The sequence below is a fragment of the Dendropsophus ebraccatus genome, chromosome 8 (genome assembly GCF_027789765.1).
Source record: "Dendropsophus ebraccatus isolate aDenEbr1 chromosome 8, aDenEbr1.pat, whole genome shotgun sequence".
Lineage (NCBI taxonomy): Eukaryota > Metazoa > Chordata > Amphibia > Anura > Hylidae > Dendropsophus > Dendropsophus ebraccatus.
Genome location: NC_091461.1, coordinates 7,576,609 through 7,596,717, shown reverse-complemented (window position 1 = coordinate 7,596,717; position 20,109 = coordinate 7,576,609). Strand labels below are relative to the sequence as shown.

At 49.5% G+C, this 20,109-nt stretch overlaps 1 protein-coding gene across 2 annotated transcripts in view; it reads left to right on the top strand.

The window, feature by feature from the left end:
• Positions 1-20,109, top strand: part of ATRNL1 (attractin like 1) — a 356,964-nt gene that overhangs the window by 46,338 nt on the left and 290,517 nt on the right. For both annotated transcript variants that reach the window (XM_069979719.1, XM_069979720.1), the window contains exons 2-3: positions 18,631-18,714; positions 19,647-19,760. In XM_069979719.1, coding sequence (XP_069835820.1) covers positions 18,631-18,714; positions 19,647-19,760 — 198 coding nt within the window. The remainder of the gene's footprint in view (positions 1-18,630; positions 18,715-19,646; positions 19,761-20,109) is intronic.

Genomic DNA, 20,109 nt, shown 5'->3' with positions numbered 1-20,109 from the left:
TCCAGACAATAGTAGAATGGTGACAATGGAGCGTTCTTCCCTCTCGGTTACATAGGAGGTGCATGCAGCCTGGTGTTACCCTGCAGTGCAGTATGGCTGCTTTGGTCATATGTAACATTGGCTGGTGCATTGGTCACATGACTCGGTCTTTGGGCTCCAGGTCAGATATATCAGATATATTATATGGTGATAGAACAGTAGTGATGACGGACGCCCTTCATTCCTGAGCGCCAGGACTCTCTGGAGACGGAGTTCCCTCACAGTCGGTGGATTTGGCGGTGACGCCCCCCCCCCCCCGAGCTGCGCTGAGTCTGCGGGAAATTGTCAGATTATATTCATGTGGTTATTACTGAGAGATTATTGAGGGTTTTCTTTGTTTTGATGTGAGTAACGCTGGATACCGGAGGAGGAGGGGAACGGGGGACTGATGTGGCCCAAACATACATATACAGGGACTGATGCGGCCCAAACATACATATACAGGGACTGCTGCGGCCCAACCATACATATACAGGGACTGCTGCGGCCCAACCATACATATACAGGGACTGCTGCGGCCCAACCATACATATACAGGTACTGCTGCAGCCCAACCATACATATACAGGGACTGCTGCGGCCCAACCATACATATACAAGGACTGCTGCAGCCCAACCATACATATACAGGGACTGCTGCGGCCCAACCATACATATACAGGGACTGCTGCGGCCCAACCATACATATACAGGGACTGCTGTGGCCCAACCATACATATACAGGGACTGCTGCAGCCCAACCATACATATGCAGGGACTGCTGCATATACCATACATATACAGGGACTGCTGCATATACCATACATATACAGGGACTGCTGCATATACCATACATATACAGGGACTGCTGCGGCCCAACCATACATATACAGGGACTGCTGCAGCCCAATTATACATATACAGGGACTGCTGCAGCCCAACCATACATATACAGGGACTGCTGCGGCCCAACCATACATATACAGGGACTGCTGCGGCCCAACCATACATATACAGGGACTGCTGCGGCCCAACCATACATATACAGGGACTGCTGCGGCCCAACCATACATATACAGGGACTGCTGCGGCCCAACCATACATATACAGGGACTGCTGCGGCCCAACCATACATATACAGGGACTGCTGCAGCCCAATTATACATATACAGGGACTGCTGCAGCCCAACCATACATATACAGGGACTGCTGCAGCCCAACCATACATATACAGGGACTGCTGCAGCCCAACCATACATATACAGGGACTGCTGCAGCCCAACCATACATATACAGGGACTGCTGCATATACCATACATATACAGGGACTGCTGCAGCCCAACCATACATATACAGGGACTGCTGCGGCCCAACCATACATATACAGGGACTGCTGCGGCCCAACCATACATATACAGGGACTTCTACATATACAGGGACTGCTGCGGCCTAACCATACATATACAGGGACTGCTGCGGCCTAACCATACATATACAGGGACTGCTACATATACAGGGACTGCTGCGGCCCAACCATACATATACAGGGACTACTGCAGCCCAACCATACATATACAGGGACTGCTGCATATACCATACATATACAGGGAATGCTGCAGCCCAACCATACATATACAGGGACTACTGCAGCCCAACCATACATATACAGGGACTGCTGCAGCCCAACCATACATATACAGGGACTACTGCAGCCCAACCATACATATACAGGGACTACTGCAGCCCAACCATACATATACAGGGACTACTGCATATACCATACATATACAGGGAATGCTGCAGCCCAAACATACATATACAGGGACTGATGCGGCCCAAACATACATATACAGGGACTGCTGCGGCCCAACCATACATATACAGGGACTGCTGCGGCCCAACCATACATATACAGGGACTGCTGCAGCCCAACCATACATATACAAGGACTGCTGCAGCCCAACCATACATATACAGGGACTGCTGCGGCCCAACCATACATATACAGGTACTGCTGCAGCCCAACCATACATATACAGGGACTGCTGCGGCCCAACCATACATATACAAGGACTGCTGCAGCCCAACCATACATATACAGGGACTGCTGCGGCCCAACCATACATATACAGGGACTGCTGCTGCCCAACCATACATATACAGGGACTGCTGTGGCCCAACCATACATATACAGGGACTGCTGCAGCCCAACCATACATATGCAGGGACTGCTGCATATACCATACATATACAGGGACTGCTGCATATACCATACATATACAGGGACTGCTGCATATACCATACATATACAGGGACTGCTGCGGCCCAACCATACATATACAGGGACTGCTGCAGCCCAATTATACATATACAGGGACTGCTGCAGCCCAACCATACATATACAGGGACTGCTGCGGCCCAACCATACATATACAGGGACTGCTGCGGCCCAACCATACATATACAGGGACTGCTGCGGCCCAACCATACATATACAGGGACTGCTGCGGCCCAACCATACATATACAGGGACTGCTGCGGCCCAACCATACATATACAGGGACTGCTGCGGCCCAACCATACATATACAGGGACTGCTGCAGCCCAATTATACATATACAGGGACTGCTGCAGCCCAACCATACATATACAGGGACTGCTGCAGCCCAACCATACATATACAGGGACTGCTGCAGCCCAACCATACATATACAGGGACTGCTGCAGCCCAACCATACATATACAGGGACTGCTGCATATACCATACATATACAGGGACTGCTGCAGCCCAACCATACATATACAGGGACTGCTGCGGCCCAACCATACATATACAGGGACTGCTGCGGCCCAACCATACATATACAGGGACTTCTACATATACAGGGACTGCTGCGGCCTAACCATACATATACAGGGACTGCTGCGGCCTAACCATACATATACAGGGACTGCTACATATACAGGGACTGCTGCGGCCCAACCATACATATACAGGGACTACTGCAGCCCAACCATACATATACAGGGACTGCTGCATATACCATACATATACAGGGAATGCTGCAGCCCAACCATACATATACAGGGACTACTGCAGCCCAACCATACATATACAGGGACTGCTGCAGCCCAACCATACATATACAGGGACTACTGCAGCCCAACCATACATATACAGGGACTACTGCAGCCCAACCATACATATACAGGGACTACTGCATATACCATACATATACAGGGAATGCTGCAGCCCAACCATACATATACAGGGACTGCTGCATATACCATACATATACAGGGACTACTGCAGCCCAACCATACATATACAGGGACTACTGCAGCCCAACCATACATATACAGGGACTACTGCGGCCCAACCATACATATACAGGGACTGCTGCAGCCCAACCATACATATACAGGGACTGCTGCATATACCATACATATACAGGGACTACTGCAGCCCAACCATACATATACAGGGACTACTGCAGCCCAACCATACATATACAGGGACTACTGCAGCCCAACCATACATATACAGGGACTGCTGCAGCCCAACCATACATATACAGGGACTGCTGCAGCCCAACCATACATATACAGGGACTACTGCAGCCCAACCATACATATACAGGGACTGCTGCAGCCCAACCATACATATACAGGGACTGCTGCAGCCCAACCATACATTGCATGGACTGCTGCGGCCCAACCATACATATACAGGGACTGCTGCGGCCCAACCATACATATACAGGGACTTCTACATATACAGGGACTGCTGCGGCCTAACCATACATATACAGGGACTGCTGCGGCCTAACCATACATATACAGGGACTGCTACATATACAGGGACTGCTGCGGCCCAACCATACATATACAGGGACTGCTGCGGCCCAACCATACATATACAGGGACTGCTGCATATACCATACATATACAGGGAATGCTGCAGCCCAACCATACATATACAGGGACTGCTGCGGCCCAACCATACATATACAGGGACTGCTGCATATACCATACATATACAGGGACTACTGCAGCCCAACCATACATATACAGGGACTGCTGCATATACCATACATATACAGGGAATGCTGCAGCCCAACCATACATATACAGGGACTGCTGCAGCCCAACCATACATATACAGGGACTGCTGCAGCCCAACCATACATATACAGGGACTACTGCAGCCCAACCATACATATACAGGGACTGCTGCAGCCCAACCATACATATACAGGGACTGCTGCAGCCCAACCATACATTGCATGGACTGCTGCGGCCCAACCATACATATACAGGGACTGCTGCGGCCCAACCATACATATACAGGGACTTCTACATATACAGGGACTGCTGCGGCCTAACCATACATATACAGGGACTGCTGCGGCCTAACCATACATATACAGGGACTGCTACATATACAGGGACTGCTGCGGCCCAACCATACATATACAGGGACTGCTGCGGCCCAACCATACATATACAGGGACTGCTGCGGCCCAACCATACATATACAGGGACTGCTGCATATACCATACATATACAGGGAATGCTGCAGCCCAACCATACATATACAGGGACTGCTGCGGCCCAACCATACATATACAGGGACTGCTGCATATACCATACATATACAGGGACTACTGCAGCCCAACCATACATATACAGGGACTGCTGCATATACCATACATATACAGGGAATGCTGCAGCCCAACCATACATATACAGGGACTACTGCAGCCCAACCATACATATACAGGGACTGCTGCAGCCCAACCATACATATACAGGGACTGCTGCAGCCCAACCATACATATACAGGGACTACTGCAGCCCAACCATACATATACAGGGACTACTGCGGCCCAACCATACATATACAGGGACTGCTGCAGCCCAACCATACATATACAGGGACTGCTGCATATACCATACATATACAGGGACTACTGCAGCCCAACCATACATATACAGGGACTACTGCAGCCCAACCATACATATACAGGGACTACTGCAGCCCAACCATACATATACAGGGACTACTGCAGCCCAACCATACATATACAGGGACTACTGCAGCCCAACCATACATATACAGGGACTGCTGCAGCCCAACCATACATATACAGGGACTGCTGCATATACCATACATATACAGGGACTGCTGCATATACCATACATATACAGGGACTGCTGCAGCCCAACCATACATTGCATGGACTGCTGCATATAAGGGGACTGTACATATTGGGGACTGCTGTATATATAGGACTATTTTAAATCTCCATCTTTCTTTTTCTCCCTCTTTCCACGTCTCTCACTTTTTTGCATCTCTCTCTTTTTTTTCATCTGTCTCTCTCTCTTTTTTCCATCTGTCTCTCTTCCTCTTCCTCTCTTATTTGCATATGTCTCTTCCTCTCTCTCTTTTTACCATGTCTCTCCTCCTCCCTCTCTCTCTTTTGCATCTGTCACTTCCTCCTTCCCTCTCTCTCTCTCTCTCTCTCTTTTCCATCTGTCTCTTCCTCTCACACTCTTTTTTTCCATGTCTTCCTCTCTCTCTTTTTTTCCATCTGTCTCTCTTCCTCTCTCTCTCTCTCTATTTTCCATCTGTCTGTTTCTCTCTCTCTCTCTCTCTCTCTCTCTCTCTCTCTCTCTCCCCTGTCCCCCCCCACCTGCAGCCATTGACATTCAGCTGACGCAGCGCCCCCTCCCTTTTGTGGGGATGTGACAGCCAGCTGTCCGACGAGCGCCTCTCATTGTCTGCAGCTCATTGCGCCTGAGTGCTGTCACCTGCTGAGCAGACGTGGAGGAGCCCACCACCGCCTGACACTGGGGGATACCACCGCCTGACACTGGGGGACACCACCGCCTGACACTGGGGGACACCACCGCCTGACACTGGGGGATACCACCGCCTGACACTGGGGGATACCACCGCCTGACACTGGGGGATACCACCGCCTGACACTGGGGGATACCACTGCCTGACACTGGGGGATACCACCGCCTGACACTGGGGGATACCACCGCCTGACACTGGGGGACACCACCGCCTGACACTGGGGGACACCACCGCCTGACACTGGGGGATACCACCGCCTGACACTGGGGGATACCACCGCCTGACACTGGGGGATACCACCGCCTGACACTGGGGGATACCACCGCCTGACACTGGGGGATACCACCGCCTGACACTGGGGGACACCACCGCCTGACACTGGGGGATAACACCGCCTGACACTGGGGGATACCACCGCCTGACACTGGGGGATACCACCGTCTGACACTGGGGGATACCACCGCCTGACACTGGGGGATACCACCACCTGACACTGGGGGATACCACCGCCTGACACTGGGGGATACCACCGCCTGACACTGGGGGATACCACCGTCTGACACTGAGGGATACCACCGTCTGACACTGGGGGACACCACCGCCTGACACTGGGGGATACCACTGCCTGACACTGGGGGATACCACCGCCTGACACTGGGGGATACCACCGCCTGACACTGGGGGATACCACCGCCTGACACTGGGGGATACCACCGCCTGACACTGGGGGATACCACCGCCTGACACTGGGGGATACCACCGTCAGTCTCTTCAGGGATACAGAGGTAGCAGAGCTCAACGTGTACACAGTCTAGTAGATGTCACCTGTGTCCTGTGGTAAGTGTTTGGTCCAACTATGTGACTTGGCCCAAAAAATACTGACTTTTTGCAATAAGATTCAGTATAAACCTCTTACACATACACATTTAAGGGGGACTATCAGCAGGTTTGATTTGTCTAACCTGCTAGTTCCCCTTTAAGGGCACATAGATCATCGTGGTTGCAGTTGTTTGGGCTCGGACGGAGTTTCTGCACCAGGTGCAGCCTTTGGCTCATAGATTTCCCCACTTTACACCACATTGGCTTTTTCTCAGTTTTCCCACCAGTAGGGGGCGTGCTTCCAGATTAGCTATAGGATTTATCATCTGCCGCTTCCTTATCCACGAGCAGTGGTGCCGGCGTGGTGTTGGCTGGAGCGGCAAATACTAGGAGAGTCATATAGTGAAATAGTTATATAGTCATATAATCATATAGTCATAAAGTCATATAGTCATACAGTCATACAGTCATATAGTCATATAATCATATAGTCATATAATCATATAGTCATACAGTCATACAGTCATACAGTCATATAGTCATATAGTCATATAATCATATAGTCATATAGTCATATAGTTATATAGTCATACAGTCATATAATCATATAATCATATAGTTATATAGTCATACAGTCATACAGTCATATAGTCATATAGTCATATAGTCATATAGCCATATAGCCATATAGCCATATAGTCATACAGTCATACAGTCAGTCCCTGGAGGAAGCTATAGGGGATAATCAGTATAGACGCCGCTGATCACTACCATCCTGCCTCACTCTCTCACCTCTTGTAATCTGAAGTTTCCTTGGGAGCTGAGAGATAATTATAAACATTTCTGAAGTTTGGAAACTTTTGTTGAGAAATTCTTGGAGTTTATATAAAGTCTTCATAGTCACAGGGGCGACCCATCTTCTCCAGGACGTCTGCCGTGCGCTGGCCTGCGTGATGTCCGCTTCTGGCCCACATCCAGGTGGCCGCCCATTCTGGCTCCTCTGGGCTCCCAGCTTGTCACAATTTTGTGTTTGTGTTTGTCCATCGGCTTTTTAAAAATTGATCATGTGATCATCTATACCGGGCTTTATCATGTATTATTACTGGTGGCAGTATTATTCAAGGTGTATTAGATGGCAGTATTATTCATGGTGTATTAGATGGCAGTATTATTCATGGTGTATTAGATGGCAGTATTATTCATGGTGTATTAGATGGCAGTATTATTCATGGTGTATTAGATGGCAGTATTATTCATGGTGTATTAGATGGCAGTATTATTCAGGTTTATTAGATGGCAGTATTATTGAGGGTGTATTAGATGGCAGTATTATTGAGGGTGTATTAGATGGCAGTATTATTCATGGTGTATTAGATGGCAGTATTATTCATGGTGTATTAGATGGCAGTATTATTCATGGTGTATTAGATGGCAGTATTATTCAGGTTTATTAGATTGCAGTATTATTGATGGTGTATTAGATGGCAGTATTATTCATGGTTTATTAGATTGCAGTAATAGGCTATGTTCACACAATGTTTTTCCAACTCTGTTTAAAATTACATACGGACGTTATTTAGCAGCCTGGCCTCCCCTTAGTGCAGTGACTGGTGTTTGTACATTATTCTAGTTTGGTTACTGATTGGCCTTTGGATGCGGCTTAATTGAAAAGTCCATTGAATTTAATAGTAAAGACGGAGAAAGAACAGTGACCAAAGGAAAACTGTGTGTGAACAAGTAATAAAAAACGTCCGCTGTTTGCAAAAGACGCCCGAAAATAATGATCATGTTCATTACTTTGACGTCCGCAACAAAAACGTCCATTATTTAATACACTGTGCACATTGGACGTCCGTCTTCTCATTGACTCAGTTAAATCGCGGCAAAAACGGATGTTTCTTTTAAATGAAAATCGGACGCCTTTTCAATATTTTTGACGTTGTGTGAACATAGCCTTATTGATGGTGTATTAGATAGCAGTATAATTCATGGTGTATTAGATAGCAGTATTATTGATGGTTTATTAGAAGGCAGTATTATTGATGGTTTATTAGATGGCAGTATTATTGATGGTTTATTAAATGGCAGTATTATTGATAGTTTATAAGATGGCAGTGTTATTGATGCATTATAGACGGCAGTGTTATTGATGCATTATAGATGGTAGTATTATTCGTGTTTTTTTTTTACTTTGCAGTATTATTGATGGTGTATTAGGTTGCAGTATTATTAATAGATTATTACTTTTCAGTAGTATTGATGGCTTATTAGATGGCAGTATTATTGATGCAGTATAAATGGCAGTATTATTGGTGGTTTATTAGATGGCAGTATTATTCATGGTTTATTAGATTGCAGTATTACTGATGGTGTATTAGATGGCAGTATTATTGATGCAGTATAGATGGCGGTATTATTGATGGTTTATTAGATTGCAGTATTATTGATGGTGTATTAGATAGCAATATTATTGATCGTTTATTACTTTGCAGTATTATTGATGGTGTATTAGTTGGCAGTATTATTGATGCAGTATAAATGGCAGTATTATTGATGGTGTATTAGATGGCAGTATTATTGGTGGTTTATTAGATGGTAGTATTATTGATGGTTTATTAGATGGCATTATTATTGGTGGTTTATTAGATGGTAGTATTATTGATGGTTTTTTAGATGGCAGTATTATTTATGGTTTATTAGATTGCAGTATTATTGATTGTGTATTAGATGACAGTATTATTTATGGTTTATAAGATTGCAGTATTATTCATGGTTTAATAGATTGCAGTATTATTCATGTTTTTTTTAGATAGATGGCAGTATTATTGATGGTTTATTAGATTGCAGTATTATTGATGGTTTATTTGATGGCATTATTATTATTCCTGGTTTATTACTTTGCAGTATTGTTGATGGTTTATTAGATGGCAGTATTATTAATTTTTTATTAGATGGCAGTATTATTGATCGATTATTAGATTGCAGTTTTATTGATGGTTTATTGGATGGCAGTATTATATATGGTTTTTTACTTTGCAGTATTATTGATGGTGTATTAGATGGCAGTATTATTGATGCAGTATTAATGGCAGTATTATTGATGGTTTATTAGATTACATTATTATTGATGGTTTGTTAGATGGTAGTATTATTAATGGTTTATTAGATAGCAGTATTATTGGTGGTTTATTAGATGTCAGTATTATTCATGGTGTATTAGATGGCAGTATTATTGATAGTTTATTAGATGGCAGTATTATTCATGGTTTATTAGATGGCAGTATTATTCATGGTTTATTAGATAGCAGTATTATTGATGGTTTATTAAATGGCAGTATTATTGATGCAGTATAAATGGCAGTATTATTGGTGGTTTATTAGATGGCAGTATTATTGATGTAGTATAAATGGCAGTATTATTGATGGTTTATTAGATGGCAGTATTATTGATGGTGTATTAGATTTTAGTATTATTGATGGTTTATTAGATTGCAGTATTATTGATGGTGTATTAGATTTTAGTATTATTGATGGTTTATTAGATTGCAGTATTATTCATGATTTATTAGAAGGCAGTATTATTGATGGTTTATTAGATGGCAGTATTATTGATGGTTTATTAGATGGCAGTATTATTCATGGTTTATTAGATGGCAGTTTTATTCATTGTTTATTAGATTTCAGTATTATACAAATGTGTTGCTTGTTGTTCCTTATGGATATTGTGGGGTTCAGTAATATGGACACAGTTGCGGCTGTAGCGCTGGATCAGGATCAGTAAATACTTGAAATGTTTTGAAAACAAATAAGAACCATTGTATGGTCCCTCATCTGTGATTGATACAAATGATAGGAGTATGTTGTATCCGTCACCGGCAGAGACCTCCATCCCGCAGGCCCCCAGCACTGCACGTTCTGCCCACAACAACACTACAGCGGAAGAACAGGCAGGTTGGCAGGATTCCTAGAGGTCTCCATAGTAACCATGGGCCGTGTGTTCGCCACAGCAGCCGCAGCAACGCTAACAATATAGGAGCTCTGACTGGTATTCGGCAATGTTCTCCAGATCCTGTCACCCGGCTTTCTATAAAGCTGCCACTCCTTCATCAGTCTGTACTGAGATCAGCAATTCTATTCTATGAACCCGATGGCGCAGGATGAACAGAGCTATAGATTTTTCCTAGACCAGGAGTCATGCCCATCATGCCTGGACAGCCAGAGCTTTAGCTCTCCAAGCATGCTGGAAGTTGTAGTTTTGTAACAGATGGAGAGCCAGATAGAAGAAACCCCGCTGTGGTCTGATGCTGCAGCCAGAAGAGGGTGACACAGGACTGAAGGGCCAGACTACTTAGAGGCTGTTTGTAGTCTGTTACCATGGAGACGCAAAACCCTGCATTAAAAACTATATATACTGAGTTGCTCTATTTATTATAGAAGATGAATTACGACAGGGGTCTATAAAGGGAATCTGTCACTAGGTTTATTCCGCCCTAAATGAGGGCAACATAAACTAGTGACAGAAATGCTGAACAGATCGGTGTATTACTTACATCATTCTGTTCAGCCGTTCTCCTAATATGCAGGAGAATAGGATTCTTGTCCCACCCCTCCCCCGCCCTCCAGCTGCTGATTGACAGGTGACTGCCTATACACATGGATAGATAAATGCCAATCAGCCGCTGATGGGCGGAATTTTCTTCTTCTCATGAATATCCAGTACTACTGAGCACATGCACATAATGGAGAGGACTACTTATTGTCCATGTTATTTAGGGGGAGATCTCTGGATTAGCTGCAGAGAACAGTGTAAGTGATCCATCATTCTGTTCCGCTTCTCTGTCACTAGTTTATACTACCCTGAGATAGGACACCATAAACTTACTGACAGAGTCTCTTTAACCATCTCCCACCATGACAGAAGTTGTCAGGACATGCTGGTAGTTGTAGTTGAAGATCACAGAATTAGAGCAGTGAAAATCGTGATAAAGTATACACACCCTTAACAGTGAGGGGCTCCTGCACAAGTGGATTATCAGGAAAGAGACTAGAAAACACAGCTACTTTCTTACAGAAACAGCGCCACTCTTGTCCTTAGTTTGTGTGTGGCATAACAGCTCAGATCTTTTAAAGTTACTGGAGCTGAATTGCAGTACCGCACACAACCAGTGAATAGATGTGGTGCTGTTCTCTAGGAAAAAAAGCAGTTAAAAAAAAAAAAAAAAATCTTTAGGCTCCTCCCCTGAATTAAAGCCCCTCCTCTTTGTCCAAGCCCTCTCCCCTGAATTGATCTCTCTCTAGCCCCTTCCCTGAATTGGGGCCCCTCCTATATTTTTCTCTTCTAAGTTTTCTTTTAGGTTATAATCTTTGGTCTTTGCTGTAATGTAATAATCTGTCCAGGTGCTGACATGTGCAGAGCTTATGCTGGTATACAGCAGCCAATCAGAACAGGCAGAGCAGCAGTGTAAAGCATGAGGGATAGACAGGAGCTGCAGCTGTAATAGAGCAGAGCGGCAGTGTAAAGCATGAGGGATAGACAGGAGCTGCAGCTGTAATAGAGCAGAGCTGCAGTGTAAAGCATGAGGAATAGACAGGAGCTGCAGCTGTAATAGAGCAGAGCTGCAGTGTAAAGCATGAGGAATAGACAGGAGCTGCAGCTGTAATAGAGCAGAGCTGCAGTGTAAAGCATGAGGATTAGACAGGAGCTGCAGCTGTAATAGAGCAGAGCTGCAGTGTAAAGCATGAGGAATAGACAGGAGCTGCAGCTGTAATAGAGCAGAGCTGCAGTGTAAAGCATGAGGGATAGACAGGAGCTGCAGCTGTAATAGAGCAGAGCTGCAGTGTAAAGCATGAGGAATAGACAGGAGCTGCAGCTGTAATAGAGCAGAGCTGCAGTGTAAAGCATGAGGGATAGACAGGAGCTGCAGCTGTAATAGAGCAGAGCTGCAGTGTAAAGCATGAGGAATAGACAGGAGCTGCAGCTGTAATAGAGCAGAGCTGCAGTGTAAAGCATGAGGAATAGACAGGAGCTGAGGCTGTAATAATGTATGGTCACTGATTATAGAGCGGCGCTGCAGTGTAAAGCATGACTCACCTTGGTGTCACATACAATATGCTTGGTGCTGTTTATAATGGTGATTGGACGCAGCGGTGGACATGTGACCTCTGATAGACCCTGTGACCCCCTCCCCAGTATCATGGACATGTGACCTCTGATAGACCCTGTGACCCCCTCCCTAGTATCATGGACATGTGACCTCTGATAGACCCTGTGACCCCCTCCCCAGTATCATGGACATGTGACCTCTGATAGACCCTGTGACCCCCTCCCTAGTATCATGGACATGTGACCTCTGATAGACCCTGTGACCCCTTCCCCAGTATCATGGACATGTGACCTCTGATAGACCCTGTGACCCCCTCCCTAGTATCATGGACATGTGACCTCTGATAGACCCGGTGACCCCCTCCCCAGTATCATGGACATGTGACCTCTGATAGACCCCGTGACCCCCTCCCCAGTATCATGGACATGTGACCTCTGATAGACCCTGTGACCCCCTCCCTAGTATCATGGACATGTGACCTCTGATAGACCCTGTGACCCCCTCCCCAGTATCATGGACATGTGACCTCTGATAGACCCTGTGACCCCCCTCCCCAGTATCATGGACATGTGACCTCTGATAGACCCTGTGACCCCCTCCCCAGTATCATGGACATGTGACCTCTGATAGACCCTGTGACCCCCTCCCCAGTATCATGGACATGTGACCTCTGATAGACCCTGTGACCCCCTCCTCAGTATCATGGACATGTGACCTCTGATAGACCCTGTGACCCCCTCCCTAGTATCATGGACATGTGACCTCTGATAGACCCTGTGACCCCCTCCCTAGTATCATGGACATGTGACCTCTGATAGACCCTGTGACCCCCTCCCCAGTATCATGGACATGTGACCGGAGCCCAGGACACGTGTGGGGGAGGAGCGATGCCGGGGAGACATTTTTTTCTCTTTTTTAGTCAATTCCTGGTCCTGTATCCTAGCAACCAGCATCACGATTGTGCGCAAGATTTAACGTACGCCGACCGAGCTGTGACACTCACTGTACACAGGGGGAGGGGGTTAACCCTTAACATGTTGAATTATTTTAAAGGGATTGTTCACCAATTTTATTTTTCTTTCAAATCAGCTGGTTTCACAAAGTTATATAGATTTGTAATTTACTTCTGTGTAAAATTCTTCAGTTTTTCAGTACTTATCAGCTGCTGTATGTCCTGCAGGAAGTGGTGTATTCTTTGCATTCTGACACAGTGCTCTCTGCTGCCACCTCTGTCCATGTCAGAACTTCCCAGAGCCGCAGCAAATCCCCATAGAAAACCTCTCCTGCTCTGGACAGTTCCTGACTTGGACAGAGGTGGCAGCAGAGAGCACGGTGTCACACTGAAAAGAATACACCACTTCCTGCAGGACATGCAGCAGCTGATAAGTACTGGAAGACTGGGGATTTTTTAGTAGAAGTCAATTACAAATCTCTGGCACTTTCTGCCACCAGTCGATCACGTTATTTCGGTAACTCTTCCCCCTTTTCTCCGATCTCTGGCCGTTCTCGTCCTCGCTGAGCTTTAGGCGGAGATGTTCGGTGACCTCAGTGTCCCCTATGGGACGGCGCCAGATTTTACGCTCCGATGCTGTAAACCCCTCCTGAGCGCGTCCACAGCTGATGGACTTGTTACTAGATGTTTCCACACGGTATGTGTGGCGGTGAGCGGCACTGGAGCATGATGGGAGGCGGGGTACCACGTCCCACAGCCAGAGGTCATATAGGGGTTGTGTGGTCCCCGGGGGCCCCGCAGGAATTGTGTGAGGAGGATGGGAATTATCATAGAGAGGACAGTAAGGGGGGCAGAGGGGAAGCGTCACCTCCCAGAGACCCCATAGATTCAGCACCTGCGTCCTAGAAGACCCCTTCAGCTCTGCTCATCCTGAGCCTCCTGGTTCATGGATAGAATGTTAGAACCTGCAGTAGCGACTGACACCGGCAAAGAAAGAACAAGTGCGGGAACAAGGTGGCGACATAACGCTATGTGGGCGTATACATGTATCCACAGGGTCAGGATAAGACTGCTGCTGCTGGTGGTGTGGACAGTCAGTGTTGTCATATGGACCATCATCATCTTGTGATCTACAGTGCAGGACACTATGGTTCAGGCTCTGTTATCAGTATACGCGGTCCTGTAATACTGGGCACCACCCATGGGCAGACGTGCTTCTCTGTGGCGGTCCCAGAGGTCGGACCCCCACCAGTCTCCCTGTTAGGGGATAACTCCTTTAACCCCTTCAGGCTCGGTGGTCTTGGCCAGCTGTGCCACCTCCCTGTCCGTGATCAGGACCGGCAGGAGTTTGCTCTCTGCCTGTTTCCTCGCGTGACCCGGTGAAGAAGAAGAAAGTGTTGGCTGTGGCTGCCTGCTGCTGCCCGCCCGGGGCCCTGCCGCCTGTCACTCAGCATTATACTGAGGAAATGCTCAATGTGCAGAGTGCAGCCAGGCTGTGAGAGGAGGGTGGGGGTGATGGTGGGGGGCAACGGCACCTAGTACACATTCTCTATCCATCCTCCTCCACACGCTGGGGATTATTGTGCATTTCAAAAGACAAGACCCCCGCCTCTCCCCGACAAGACCCCCGCCTCTCCCCGACATGACCCCTGCCTCTCCCCGACAAGACCCCCGCCTCTCCCCGACATGACCCCCGCCTCTCCCCGACAAGACCCCCGCCTCCTTCCGACATGACCCCTGCCTCTCCCCGACAAGACCCCCGCCTCCTTCCGACATGACCCCTGCCTCTCCCCGACAAGACCCCCGCCTCTCCCCGACAAAACCCCCGCCTCTCCCCGACAAGACCCCCCCCTCTCCCCAACATGACCCCCGCCTCTCCCCGACAAGACCCCCGCCTCTCCCCGACATGACCCCTGCCTCTCCCCGACAAGACCCCCGCCTCTCCCCGACAAGACCCCCCCCCTCTCCCCGACAAGACCCCCACCTCTCCCCGACAAGACCCCCCCCTCTCCCCGACATGACCACTGCCTCTCCCCGACAAGACCCCCGCCTCTCCCCGACAAGACCCCCCCCTCTCCCCGACAAGACCCCCACCTCTCCCCGACAAGACCCCCGCCTCTCCCCGACAAGACCCCTGCCTCTCCCCGACAAGACCCCCGCCTCTCCCCGACAAGACCCCCCCCTCTCCCCGACAAGACCCCCACCTCTCCCCGACAAGACCCCCCCCTCTCCCCGACATGACCCCCGCCTCTCCTCGACAAGACCCCCGCCTCTCCCCGACATGACCCCTGCCTCTCCCCGACAAGACCCCCGCCTCTCCCCGACAAGACCCCCGCCTCTCCCCGACAAGACCCCCGCCTCTCTCCGACAAGACCCCCGCCTCTCTCCGACAAGTCCCCCGCCTCTCTCCGACAAGACCCCCGCCTCTCCCCGACAAGACCCCCGCCTCTCCCCGACAAGACCCCCGCCTCTCCCCGACAAGACCCCCGCCTCTCTCCGACAAGACCCCCGCCTCTCCCCCACATGACCCCTGCCTCTCCCCGACAAGACCCCTGGCTCTCCCCGACAAGACCCCGGCCTCTCCCTGACAAGACCCCGGCCTCTCCCACACAAGACCCCCGCCTCTCTCCGACAAGTCCCCCGCCTCTCTCCAACAACACCCCCGCCTCTCCCCGACGTGACCCCCGCCTCTCCCACACAAGACCCCCGCCTCTCCCCGACAAGACCCCCGCCTCTCCCCGACAAGTCCCCCGCCTCTCTCCAACAACACCCCCGCCTCTCCCCGACATGACCCCCGCCTCTCCCCGACATGACCCCCGCCTCTCCCCGACATGACCCCTGCCTCTCCTCAACAAGACCCCCGCCTCTCCCCGACATGACCCCTGCCTCTCCCCGACAAGACCCCCGCCTCTCCCCGACAAGACCCCCGCCTCTCCCCGACAAGACCCCCGCCTCTCTCCGACAAGACCCCCGCCTCTCTCCGACAAGTCCCCCGCCTCTCTCCGACAAGACCCCCGCCTCTCTCCGACAAGACCCCCGCCTCTCCCCGACAAGACCCCCGCCTCTCCCCGACAAGACCCCCGCCTCTCCCCGACAAGACCCCCGCCTCTCTCCGACAAGACCCCCGCCTCTCCCCCACATGACCCCTGCCTCTCCCCGACAAGACCCCTGCCTCTCCCCGACAAGACCCCGGCCTCTCCCTGACAAGACCCCGGCCTCTCCCACACAAGACCCCCGCCTCTCTCCGACAAGTCCCCCGCCTCTCTCCAACAACACCCCCGCCTCTCCCCGACGTGACCCCCGCCTCTCCCACACAAGACCCCCGCCTCTCCCCGACAAGACCCCCGCCTCTCCCCGACAAGTCCCCCGCCTCTCTCCAACAACACCCCCGCCTCTCCCCGACATGACCCCCGCCTCTCCCCGACATGACCCCCGCCTCTCTCCGACAAGACCCCCACCTCTCCCTGACAAGACCCCCGCCTCTCCCTGACAAGACCCCCGCCTCTCCCACATAAGACCCCCGCCTCTCCCCGACATGACCCCTGCCTCTCCCCGACATGACCCCCGCCTCTCTCCAACAACACCCCCGCCTCTCCCCGACGTGACCCCCGCCTCTCTCCGACAAGACCCCCGCTTCTCCCTGACATGACCCCCGCCTCTCCCCGACATGACCCCTGCCTCTCCCCGACAAGACCCCCGCCTCTCCCACACAAGACCCCCGACAAGACCCCCGCCTCTCTCCAACAACACCCCCGCGTCTCCCCGACATGACCCCCGCGTCTCCCTGACAAGACCCCCGCTTCTCCCCGACAAGACCCCCGACTCTCCCCGACATGACCCCCGCCTCTCCCTGACAAGACCCCCGCTTCTCCCCGACAAGACCCCCGACTCTCTCCGACATGACCCCCGCCTCTCCCTGACAAGACCCCCGCCTCTTGTCCGACAAGACCCCCGCTTCTCTCTGACAAGACCCCCGCCTCTCTCCGACAAGACCCCCGCTTCTCTCTGACAAGACCCCCGCTTCTCTCCGACAAGACCCCCGCCTCTCCCTGACAAGACCCCCGCTTCTCTCTGACAAGACCCCCGCCTCTCTCCGACAAGACCCCCGCTTCTCTCTGACAAGACCCCCGCTTCTCTCCGACAAGACCCCCGCCTCTCCCTGACAAGACCCCCACCTCTCCCTGACAAGACCCCCGCCTCTCCCCCTCCATGATGGCACTGACTGCACCTGTAAGATGCCCATAGTGCACCATCAGTAGCCTCATACATGTTCCTGATTTGGCAGTCACAGGACACCCAGCTCACCAGGGTTCCTGATCGGCAGCCACAGGACACCCAGCCCGCCAGGGTTCCCGACATCAGTCACAGGACACCCAGCTCACTAGGGTTCCTGATCGGCAGTCACAGGACACCCAGCTCGCCAGTGTTCCGGACCATCAGTCACAGGACACCCAGCGATGCAGCAGTGTATCTGTTTCTTTGTATCTTTGTGGTCTTATCAGCCAGGCATCCATTTTAATTATAACCCAGCTTTTCCAGACATCTGAATGACAGATTGGCCTAGTGATGTGTAATTATCATGGAATATCTCTCTAAGTTAGTTTTACTGATCAGTATATAAGAAAATCTGGATGATAACCCAGGTGGTGTCTATAGTGGCTGTCACCCAGCTTTTCTAGGTGTCTGAATAGCAAAACGGCAAATGGATAATGTTTGAATACAACAACCCGCAGAGGAGATGGATGTATATATATATATATATATATATATATATATATATATATATATGGGGTTTGGGAGTCCTCACTATTGGGGATCACACTGTGTATTTCTTCATGCTGTGCGCTGACTTTCCTTTCTTTGTCTCGCAGGTTAACGGAGCCGTCGGGTTATCTGACAGACGGACCCATCAACTACAAGTACAAGACCAAGTGCACCTGGCTCATCGAGGGCTAGTGAGTATATACAGGCACTGTGCTCACCCAGCTTTCCTGCAATATCTGATCCCAGGAAAGCTGGGTGACAATAATATCTCCATCACATGACACTAAAGAACATTACAGCTCACAGAGCATTGTCTACACTGGTTACAGCTGAGAGCAGGACTAGCTATGTACAATGTATCAGTCTGGAGCTCACAGAGCATTGTCTACACTGGATACAGCTGAGAGCAGGACTAGCTATGTACAATGTATCAGTCTGGAGCTCACAGAGCATTGTCTACACTGGATACAGCTGAGAGCAGGACTAGCTATGTACAATGTATCAGTCTGGAGCTCACAGAGCATTGTCTACACTGGTTACAGCTGAGAGCAGCACTAGCTATGTACAATGTATCAGTCTGGAGCTCACAGAGCATTGTCTACACTGGATACAGCTGAGAGCAGGACTAGCTATGTACAATGTATCAGTCTGGAGCTCACAGAGCATTGTCTACACTGGTTACAGCTGAGAGCAGCACTAGCTATGTACAATGTATCAGTCTGGAGCTCACAGAGCATTGTCTACACTGGATACAGCTGAGAGCAGGACTAGCTATGTACAATGTATCAGTCTGGAGCTCACAGAGCATTGTCTACACTGGTTACAGCTGAGAACAGCACTAGCTATGTACAATGTATCAGTCTGGAGCTCACAGAGCATTGTCTACACTGGTTACAGCTGAGAGCAGCACTAGCTATGTACAATGTATCAGTCTGAAGCTCACAGAGCATTGTCTACACTGGATACAGCTGAGAGCAGCACTAGCTATGTACAATGTATCAGTCTGGAGCTCACAGAGCATTGTCTAGACTTTGAGAAGTTCAGAGCTTTAGTGATAGAATGAATCTGATTGGCCGCTGAGTTCCTGGTGCGGTGTTAACCCTTTACTTTCTTCCTTTTGCAGCTCGAACGCCGTCCTGAGGTTACGCTTCAACCATTTTGCCACAGAATGCAGCTGGGACCACATGTATGTGTACGACGGAGACTCCATATACTCCCCTCTCATCGCCGTTCTCAGGTGGGCAGCGGGTCCTTCTCCCTGAGCATATCCTTACACCAACTTCCCTAAGCTGTTGCAGAACTACAACTCCCATCGTGCTGGAGGTTGTAGTTTTGTAGCAGCTGGAAAGTGACAGGTCGGGAATGCCGAGTTACTTTGACACATTGTATCTTTGCATATCTGGACGTTATATATCGGTAATGGCCAACACTTGTCACCCAGCTCTCCTAGACTCCTGAATGGGGAATCAGTGGTGAGACTCAGCCTTACTGATCAGGAAGAATTAGACAACCATTGATCAGAGGAAGCTGGGTGACCATCCCATTAGGAGCGGTCAGCTGTCACCCAGCTTTCCCAGGTTCCTGCT